Source organism: Cotesia typhae, unplaced genomic scaffold, assembly GCF_013202065.1.
Source record: "Cotesia typhae breed Kobodo isofemale line unplaced genomic scaffold, CoteBio_Ctyphae scaffold_152, whole genome shotgun sequence".
NCBI lineage: Eukaryota > Metazoa > Arthropoda > Insecta > Hymenoptera > Braconidae > Cotesia > Cotesia typhae.
This window is the reverse complement of record NW_027423776.1, coordinates 8,913,183-8,923,225: the sequence shown is the minus strand read 5'-3', so window position 1 is coordinate 8,923,225 and position 10,043 is coordinate 8,913,183. Positions and strand designations below refer to the sequence as shown.

General features: G+C 26.4%; 2 protein-coding genes and 1 long non-coding RNA gene across 4 annotated transcripts; 1 reads left to right on the top strand and 2 right to left on the bottom strand.

Annotated features, from left to right (window-relative positions):
• On the bottom strand, positions 1-6,629 carry LOC141536091 (serine protease inhibitor 88Ea). 2 transcript variants are annotated; one of them, XM_074256340.1, is made up of 4 exons: positions 6,072-6,629; positions 2,792-3,148; positions 2,335-2,704; positions 1-1,662 (listed from the first exon to the last, which is right to left on the bottom strand). In XM_074256340.1, the coding sequence occupies exons 1-4, from the start codon at positions 6,081-6,083 to the stop codon at positions 1,046-1,048; spliced, it is 1,356 nt and encodes a 451-aa protein (XP_074112441.1). In that variant the 5' UTR covers positions 6,084-6,629; the 3' UTR covers positions 1-1,045. The 2 variants fall into 2 exon arrangements, with proteins under 2 accessions (XP_074112441.1, XP_074112440.1); XM_074256339.1 differs by lacking the exon at positions 6,072-6,629 and adding an exon at positions 5,038-5,178.
• On the top strand, positions 3,013-4,429 carry LOC141536100 (uncharacterized). Its single transcript, XR_012480688.1, has 3 exons — positions 3,013-3,173; positions 3,526-3,679; positions 3,967-4,429. It is a non-coding gene; the product is annotated as an uncharacterized LOC141536100 (long non-coding RNA).
• A 540-nt stretch (positions 6,630-7,169) lies between the features above and the next one.
• On the bottom strand, positions 7,170-9,793 carry LOC141536094 (thiamine transporter 1). The gene is made up of 6 exons (XM_074256343.1): positions 9,556-9,793; positions 9,001-9,385; positions 8,564-8,923; positions 8,006-8,198; positions 7,697-7,838; positions 7,170-7,595 (listed from the first exon to the last, which is right to left on the bottom strand). Exons 1-6 carry the CDS (start codon positions 9,676-9,678, stop codon positions 7,488-7,490), a joined length of 1,311 nt encoding a protein of 436 aa, XP_074112444.1. The 5' UTR covers positions 9,679-9,793; the 3' UTR covers positions 7,170-7,487.
• Between the last annotated feature and the right edge of the window lie 250 nt (positions 9,794-10,043).

Genomic DNA, 10,043 nt, shown 5'->3' with positions numbered 1-10,043 from the left:
TTTCGTTTTCAATATTAAAAAATAAATATTTTTATTATTATTATTAAGTGATGCCTTAAAAATAGTCGACAAACAACTTTGCCGTTTTATGCATTGTACACCAAAATTAATAAACCTATATTTATACAAAATATAATATATCAAGTAAAAATTAAATAAGTATTTTACTTATTTGATTTAAAAAATAGTTTTTTTTTTTATTTTATAAAAAATAAATAATAAGAAACTTTAAAAATTATTTTGTTCTTACTGGCTTTAATTTTAAATTTATTAATTTAGATTTTATTTTATTCCAGCAATTGTCGGTATTGTTAGATAGTACTCTCTACTTATTGAATATTAAAATATCACAGCCGTACTACAATATTCAAATCACGGATTAAAGAAATAATTTAAGGTAAAAATACTGAAAACTATGGTAAGTATAAATTTAGCAGTAATCGTTAAATTTTAAATTATGATTCTGCGTTTTGAATCTTGTAATTTTTATTAATTTTTACATGTGAAACTTTTTAATTTAATTTTTTTATAATAATTTAATTGTTATAAATATCTAAAAAAATTTTTTTATCTGTCAACTTTCAGTGTCATATAAATGAAAGTTAAGTTAGCCGACATCTAAAAATTTTTAGAATTTTTTTTATTGAAAATATTATAACAAAAAAATTTTTTTTTTAATTTCATTTCTAAAAAATTAAAAAAAATTTAAGTGCAATTAAAAAAAAAAAATATTTTTTAGTTTTAATTTAATATATGAATTAAAAATAAAAAATGTCGGTTAAATTTATAATTATATAAATAATTGCTGCAAGTAAATTATTTAAAAATCTAGATTCTGGCTAAAGTACCTTGATATATTTTTTTAATTAGTTCTTTAATCCTTTTTAAGTTATTAATAAAGATGTATGACGGTTCTGACATTTCAGAATCCTTGTATTATCAAAAGTAGAGAGCGTTATCTACAAATGTTTGTAAAATACCTGTAAAATAATATTACTTTTAATTTAAACCCTAAAAGTCAGTAAATTACTATCAACTAATTAATTTAATTTGTTTCAGCAGGTGACGTAGGGGTGCGGAACACACCGGCGAAGATGATAGATTGACTAGGCTTCTCGTAGATGAGGTAAACAAATGGATGATTCGCGTTAAAAACAGCAGGTTCTGCTGGCCTGCTGGAGCGAAAAGTGAAGACGGCAGTCGCACCTGCAGCAGTAGTTCCCTCTTCAGTAACTTCAATTTTGGCACGATGAACCGCGTCGCCAAGATGCAAGTTGTCACTGGAGTTCTCCAGAAAGCCCCGAAGATCAGCCTTGCCGGGTTGAAGAAGTTCTCCAGCGCCCAAAGCTCCAAATAACGATGACACAGGCAATTCTTTTTCGACAGTGAACCGCGGCAATGACAGTTCAACATCGCGCTCCAGCATTCCACGGTCCAAAATATCGTACAGCTCCTCAATACCGCGCTCAGTGCTAGTCATTCTTTCAATCAGCTGATGAATTCCGTCTCTGTTAATTCCGACGGTCTCTCCGGCTCCAGGCGCTTGTCTAAACCCACGACGGGCCTTCGTCGTGACAAAAGGAGGTAAGAAAATGTACATTGATATTTCATCTCCTTTGTACGGTAATTCTATAACATGAGCGCCTAATTCTTCGGATACCACTGAAAAATATCAAGAATTTAAGTTAGTTTTTTTTTTTTTTTTTTTTTTACATCAAATTAATAGCTATTATAATTATAATAATTAAAAGTTAAGGTAATTGGTAATTATTAATTATTTGTAAGCAATGTTTGATTGCACAGAAAAAAATATTCACTTTTTTTTAGTCAAGAAAATATTTTTCTTTCTAATTATTTTCTTGAGCGAAAAAAAAAATTTTTTTTGAAACAAGAAATTTCACTTATTTCAATAAAATTAATTCTCTTGCTTTAAGAAATACGTTTCTTCATCCAAAAAAATTTATTTAAGTCAAGAAAATCTATAATAATAAAGTTAGTCGACGTTTTTAATTTTTTAATAATTAAATTAGAACAAAAAAATATTTTTAAAAAATTGTACTTTTTATAGTTTTTCAAATTTTTTACAAATAAAATTTTACTTTATTTTTTTATGAAAATTTCTTCAAAAAAAAAAAATAATTCTAGAACTTTTATGAAATAATTTAAATAAAAAAATTCCATTTCTGGAAAATAAAAAAAAATTACAAGTCAAACTTATTAAAAATTATTTTTTATGGATGTTTTTTTTTAATTATTAAATGTCTGCTGATTTTTATCTAATGTCATGAAAATTTTAATCTTCTTTTTATATTTAACTAAATGTTTGTTACTTACTGTAATTAAAAGTCGAATTTTGACGCATGTAAGTAACGATTGAATTCTTGGACCCGTAGAAAATGTCTTTTTTATTGTTAGCAGCCTCAAAACGACGGCCCCAAAGTCCTTTGAAATAAACGGCATTGGTCAAAACAAGATCTGTAGACTCGTCAATTGCATCTGGAGCAAGAAGATCCTGGATGTGGCCTTTGGTGACACTACTAACCCAATTGTTGACGCGATTGCGAACTTCTCCAGGATTGGACCGAAAATCAACCTTTTCTAGCTCTTCTGAGAAGAGAGTTGTCATACACTCGCGGATTTTCTTAGTGTCACTGATCCATAGACGGTTTGCTGTTTTGAATTCGTAGTTGGTAGACACATTTCCCTGTGAGTTATAAATAAGTAAATTTTTTAAATAAAATTATTAATTTACAATATAACATATAATCTTCTTTTTAGTGATTGGAATTACCGTTAGAGCAGCAAACTCCTTGAGGGACTTTTCTAGGGCATAAGACCGCTGGATGTCGATTTTGGACAAAGAGTCGGGGATCCGGAGAGCCTTTCTCAAACCCTCTTCAGTGGTGCCTCGAGCTCCGAAAAAGGCGAGAGTGAGGGCTTCGTGGAGACTGTGAGGGCTGAAGAAAAGATTGTCCTTGGATTCTAGAAGTGCTGATTGTTTAAGAGCTTCTAGGGTGAAGTTTAATTTGCTGCTGATCAATTGTTTATTTGTATTGGGATTCGCTGTTAGTGGATTGTCATTTCCTGTTAAACATTGACCTGATATGCTCTGCGACAGTCCAATTGTCAGGAGTAATGCTAACAGTCCCTGGAAAATTAAGTTTCAATTAAACGTAAGTAAAAAAATAATTTTAACTAGCAACATTGCAGTCACTATGCACTCTACTTTTTTAACTATTGACGTTTTTAAAGATATAAGCTCATCCCGATGTTACACTCATCAAGAGCTTTCATTTGAGTACCCACATGCATTTTCATATATTTTTCATATATACATATATATATAATATATATAAATATATGAAAAATTGATGTGGGTACTCAAATGAAAGCTCTTGATGAGTGTAACATCGGGATGAGCTCATATCTTAAAAAATGTCAATAGTTCACAAGATCATTTCGTAATAAATAATGACTAATGATTTTATCTAGTTAAATTATTAGCTAATAATATTTTAATTTCAGAATATTTTCTACGTAGTTGAAGATTATTACCGGAAGCCTAAAAAAATTTTTTTATCCTAAAAAATCAGTCATAAAAGAAGTTTTGACTGTCAGATAAATAACTTCGGAGTTCCCAAAAGAAGAAATGACTAATTAAAAAAAAATCTTTAGCTTAGTGAGTATATTTTTTATACTATACAGTAAATTAATTTAAAAATGGTAAAGACAATCAAGGTCTAGCCGACATCGGTCTTGTTTTTTTTTTTTTTTTTTTTTTTTTTATGGTGTCTCGGCCGTGTCTCTCATTAATATTCTAGTCTTGTTTTAGTTCTCAGGCTTTCGCAATAGATAAATTAGATAATAGAAAAATAAGATTATATAAATTCCGAGATTTAATACTGGGTTTTCTCTGAATTGATCTCACCTCTATAAAATTTAAATAAATAAAAGACTGGTTTACAGGTTTTATCAGTGTGAGCCAAACAAACAAGACCCGATACGACGTACGAGGATGAATAGAAAAATTTATGGGAAGATCAGAGCTGAGCCAGACAGTTAAAAGTAAAAAAAAGCTTTCTCGAATGGATAATATGGAGAAAGCGACATATAATTCGGACATGCATAGAAGTCGAATTGAGACCATCACCCACGGTCGATCATTTATTTCGAAATCTACTGCTCTCTTTTCTTCACGTATTTTATTTGAGGTAAGCTATAATTAGGTCATTTTTTACGCGATTATTTTACCTTTTTCATTTTTTCATTTCTTCTGATCGTTTTATTATTAATTTATGAGTAAGATAAACAAATAAAGATTAAGATTAACACACGTACTCACGCTGATAGAAATAATGCTCGTGACAGCTTGTTACCGGTGAAAGTAACGATTGAATAAAAGGTGTAAAAAAGTGAAAGCATTGCTGGGTTTTAAACTCATGTGGTTTTAATAGATCCGGGATAATGTTTTGCCGAAATTTATATTTATTAAGTTATAAGATATGAGGATGACCTTTTTTTTTTTTATCTCATCACATTTTCACCTGACCCAGTGAGCATTACTATAATAGATAATTATTGCGTGCCAATAAATAGTGATTTTAATTATAGGTAATTAATTTATAATTTAAAATTTCATTTTTTCTTTTTTTTTTTTTGTTATTCTATTATTATAAATTTATGATTACAAATATTAACGCTCTACTGGTCAGTGATAATAAAACAAGTTACGGAAAACATTAAATATTTAAATTACGATGATTATTTATTTTTTAAATCTAATATCACAGGAAGCTATTTTATTTAAATGTTTTTCTCAATTTGAAATAAAATTTTATTTTAAAAATTATTTTTAAATATTGAAGAAATATTACTTCATTATTTTAAATAAATTTTTCAAACTATTTTATTTTAAATAAATTACCTAGAATTTTTTTTATTTAAAAAATTAATTTTCTGATAATTTTTTTATGAATAATTAATTTGAATAAAAATTTATTTTTTAATAAAATGAATGAGAAGAAATAAAATACTTACTCGTGATTTCGCCATTATAAAAACCAATTAAAATAAAATATAATTTAACAATATAAATAAATATATAAAAATATAAAAAAGGGAAAATCTAATGGTCTGAGCAAAAAATAAGAGTGTATTTGGCCAATGGCAAAGTTAAACTGAACAAATGTCGGAGAAATCTCGTCTGGTTTTACCATCTCCCCACTTTTCTTCTTTCCCCTTCAATACAACATTTTATAAAATATATATGTAGATATATTTATATACAACTATCATATAATATATACGTACAGACATTCTTTTCGTAAATACGCACTAAAATAATAATAATAATTCTAAAAGCTATCACGTACGTCAAAGGTAAATAAAAAAATCTTATGTTTAATTTATTCCAACGCTGACCGATGACTAACTCTTTTACCGGGTCTCAAGAGTTTAAAATCAAATATTTTATCTCGGTACTTAATATTTACGAAAGACTCAACTACATCCGCTAAATAATTTATTTTTTTATTTCTTCAATTTTCAAAACTTTTCATTTCTTCTTGATAATTTTAAAATAAAATTATTAAGGTAATAAAAAGAAAATAATTTAATAAAAACATGCAATCTAAAAGTTAATCACGTGACTGTTATTGAATGACTACTCGGGAATTCCCAGTTAGAATTATGATTGATCGAATCACTGTAAGTATTTTTCTTCTTCATCAAAACAAATATTTGACAATTATGATAATAAAATCAAAGTTTAAATTCAACTATTACCATATTCATTTAAATATTATAATTTACAACTTTATTAATTTAATAAATTCAATTAACGATAAGATAAATCTAAGAGTAATAAATAAATCTATAATACACACGAAGATTTTATTTATGTTGATAAATAAGAGGTCATAAAAGACAAAGTCTTAGATTAAATAATAATAATAATAATAATAATAATAATAATAATAAAAAAAAAAATATTCTATTGCAATGAAATATAGTACTATATCATTTTTAATTAAAAAATTTTAATACTAATGATAATTATAAATTTTAAATACCTGAAGCTTCATTTTATTTAAAATTAACAAGTGAATCACTCTATCACTAATCACAATTCAGTATTGCACACAGAGTAGAGTCAGCACAGTCTCGATTAATCAACCAATCAATCAATATACTTCTATAGAGATGTGATAAGAAAAATAAATGATTAAAAATCTCGTGTTGTTCTTCAATACAAAGTGTAATGTTAACTGTTGAAGAATATGTTGTTGCGCTGCTTTATATGCCGAGTATTTACCATGTGTTTCACCTTTTTATTTTATTATGTAAATGTGTGTGTTTATATTTGTCTTATTTCACACAACGCAAAGCTAATGTCCACTCGTACTCGTTCATGTTCTTACTTATCAGTCGTTTTAACACTTTTGTCTGTATGTGTACGAGTAACACTTTAATGTAGCGTATTAACATTATTATCGTCATCATTCATTTCATCTCGAGAGACTTTATCTTTTACAATACCGAGGCAAGGGAAAATCCCAATGAAATTATGTATCATTACTTAATCTTAATCTTCATCCATGACCGACTGAGTTTTTTATTACTTCCTTATTTTTTTTTTTTTTTCTCAATACTTTAGTCTTTTTTTTTTATTTTAAACTAACGGACGTCATTCGTTATATATAATCATAAAAATAAGACAAAAATGAAATAATAATAATAATAATAATAATAATAATAATAACGTCAAAAAATTTTATTATTATTAAATAATTTTAAATTTATGATAATAACAATAAAAAAAAAATTAGGAAATTTTTTTAGAATTTTTTAGAGAAAAAAAAAAAAAATTACAAGAAAATAATTTTTTACAAAAAAAAATTCAAATATCAAAATAATAATTTTCTATTTCAGTACTCATAATTATTTTTTTTTGTCAATAAATCATTAAACACAATACCGGGATTTTCCCATTCAAAAATTAAACGCTCATATTATTTAAAACCATTGACTTTCAAACTCAAGGTTTTCTCGTACGTAAACGTATAAAATAAAAATATTTTTTTTTTTTGGAGTTCCGCGTGGGTAATTCCACGTGTTGAAAGTTAATGTACTTGCTAAATAAATACAATAAGTACATGTACATAAAAGGCTTTTTCTCTTAACTTATTTATTTATTTATCTATATAAAATTCTAAACTTAACATTTTTTGTATATATATTATAAAAAATCATTTATACTCTAGAAGTAAAGCTATATAAAACGGAAGTATCACAATGCTCATACATTTTTTATCTAAAAAAAAATTGAAAACTATTGATATTTACAGATGTATAAAATAATATTTACCATTATAGTACTTGGTAAGGTAACTTTTTGTTCACTACAGCAATTTCGCGGTTATTGGTCGCGTAATTGCAATATTGCATCAATCGGTGACAAGACTGTTATTTATTTTTATTTTCAGTCGTCAGTGCTGACTTTTTCCTTTTTTTTTGTACGCTTTTATTATTGTAAATACCGATATTAGCGCAAATATTAAAGCGAGTACTACAAAATATCCGGCATAAATTGTAAACTGAAAGAAAAATAATAATAGTATTATTACACAATAATTTATATTTTTAACTCGAATTAATATTTACTATGAGTATATTAAATATTGCGATTCAAATTTACCTGAGTCCGGATATGAAATTTTTTAACATTCCCGCTGGTAACGATGTAGGTTAACAAACTTTGAAATGTTAATCCCAAAAAAACATTTATTCCAAAAATCAATCCAAAACTATCTTCTGATATTCTACTTGCTACTTCAAAGCTAATTAAAATAAAAATATTTTATATTAACTCCATGATTAAATATTATATCACAATATTTTTTAAATTAATATTCACCCCACTGATTTAAGGATTTCTTAGCAAGAAATATTTTTTAAATACTAAAAAATTCTGCTATCAATTTCTGATGAATAAAATAAAATATACCTTGCTACTGTGACGAGAGAATGATAAATTACACCAAAAGCGATATATACTGCGTATTGCAACAAAATATTATAACTCCATGATGTTACAAATAATAAAACAGCCATAATAAATGAAAATATTGATAAAATAACATCTCCAAGCAGCTCCCAGTTGAGTTTTAATTTTCCAACGCCGTAGACTGTTATTCCACCTGAAAATAAATTAATAATTAACACAAAATAAAAAAATTAACCATACAATTTTTTCAATCACTTGATTTGAGAAAAAAAAAAAAAAAAAAAAAAAAATTAAAAAAAAAATAAATGCATATTAAAATGGAATTTAGTCTTAATAAAAAATTATTGACACACAATTAAATTCAATTTAACTGATTCAATAGCAGAGTTATCATTTAATTCCAAGAAATTATCTTTATAAAAGCAAACAAACCATGATAAATTCTATACAAGATAATATTTCTTGTTTACCAGCTGTTTTATCCATACAACTCTAATTGTTCCTGGATGAAATGTTTAAAATAAAAAACTATAAACTACAAGAAGAATTAATGTTTACCAATAATCGTGTAAAGCGCTTCAACAACCCCATTGTAAATGATTTCATTTTCTTTAATAGAAGTTTGCCAAATAGGCTGTGCGTAGACCAGCACTTGCAGGTACCCACAGCTAGCAAGGGTCCACCAGAGTGACCATTTAACTATATACAAATTAGTAAATGCCTTTATAAAATCTTTCCACAGTAAATAATACGCTCTTTTTACTTTACTGTAAAAAGACAATTTTTTATACGCATTATCATCATTTATTCTTTGCGATGATCCAGCGTCAGAAGCAACAATCGGTTCTTTGCGGTGAAAATAAACTGATTGTCCAACAGGCGGCAAAAATAATGACCAAATCGTCGCAAGCACTTGACCTATTAAATAGTAAATAGATTAATTTTGTGCTATTATCTTTAATTAATTTATTGATTAATTAAAAAAAAAAAATTACCAATGACAGTGAGGTAGTTGAGTTGGTGATAATCCAACCAGCCGTATATTATTATTATTTGGGCTATAACACCGGTAATAAATCTACCGAGCAAGAGCGCTGATCTAGTGTAACTGGACACAGCTTGATAATGTTCTTTGTCAACTTTTGCATAAATGTACGTGTAATATGCAACTTCTGCTGATATGTAAAATCCATAGAAAATTTCAACGAATATCAGAGCCGGTATTGAGTCTCCTAATATTAGCCCGACGAATGTTATTATGCCCGATAAACCACATAATATTATTACAGGCTTGTATCTCAAGAAATCTGTTAGTAAGAAGACGATAATTAGTGTCGCAAAATTACTGTAAGTTCCTATTGGATAAATTTCTTCAGTAACCTGGAGAAAAAAAAAAAAATATATATATATATATATTTTTAATCAAGTCATTTTTTTTATCTACCTTAATTTGGATATCTTATATAAATATGTATAATTATTCAGACACCTGACTATTTTTTCACTATTATCAATTATTAATAATTTATTTAATTAATTAAAAAACTTACTTGGGTGCTATTAAAATTTTTCGGTGGATGAGTCAAGTACTCAAAAATAAATGGTTCATTTGGTCTAAATTCTTTAAGAAAACCAAAAATACATAAAATTTGTGAAATTCTTATCCAGTCCATTTTAAAACTTTCTTATGTTATCTCCAACTTGACACTGATAGTTAAAAGCTGAAGAATGACAGTGATTGTTGGTTGTGATTATTCAACGTTATGAAAAATTTTTCAACGCTCACATGGTTATGTTAAACACATTATTAGTTATTAGTTATTATTATTATTATTATTATTATTATTATTATTATTATTATTTGCAGTGCCATCTACTTAGTTCAGTTTAAAAAATAACTAGAATTCAAATTTGCGCGCGCAAACGTAATTTAAAAATTGGATTTTTAATTTGAAAATTGAATTCTTATTTATTTGAAATAAAAATAAAAATTTATTTATTTAATAAGAAATAAAATTTAATAATAAATAATTTTAAC

What these genes read in the sequence shown, in the direction of transcription:
- LOC141536094 (XM_074256343.1), bottom strand. Translation starts at nt 9,678, where the DNA reads ATGGACTGGATAAGAATTTCACAAATTTTATGTATTTTTGGTTTTCTT. An exon ending in CAACTACCTCACTGTCATTG is followed by an intron (nt 8,924 to 9,000) that starts GTAATTTTTTTT and finishes ACTATTTAATAG; the next exon opens with GTCAAGTGCTTGCGACGATT. An exon ending in AGCGCTTTACACGATTATTG is followed by an intron (nt 8,199 to 8,563) that starts GTAAACATTAAT and finishes ATTTATTTTCAG; the next exon opens with GTGGAATAACAGTCTACGGC.
- LOC141536091 (XM_074256339.1), bottom strand. An exon ending in AGGAGTTTGCTGCTCTAACG is followed by an intron (nt 2,705 to 2,791) that starts GTAATTCCAATC and finishes TATAACTCACAG; the next exon opens with GGAAATGTGTCTACCAACTA. An exon ending in AAATTCGACTTTTAATTACA is followed by an intron (nt 1,663 to 2,334) that starts GTAAGTAACAAA and finishes GATATTTTTCAG; the next exon opens with TGGTATCCGAAGAATTAGGC.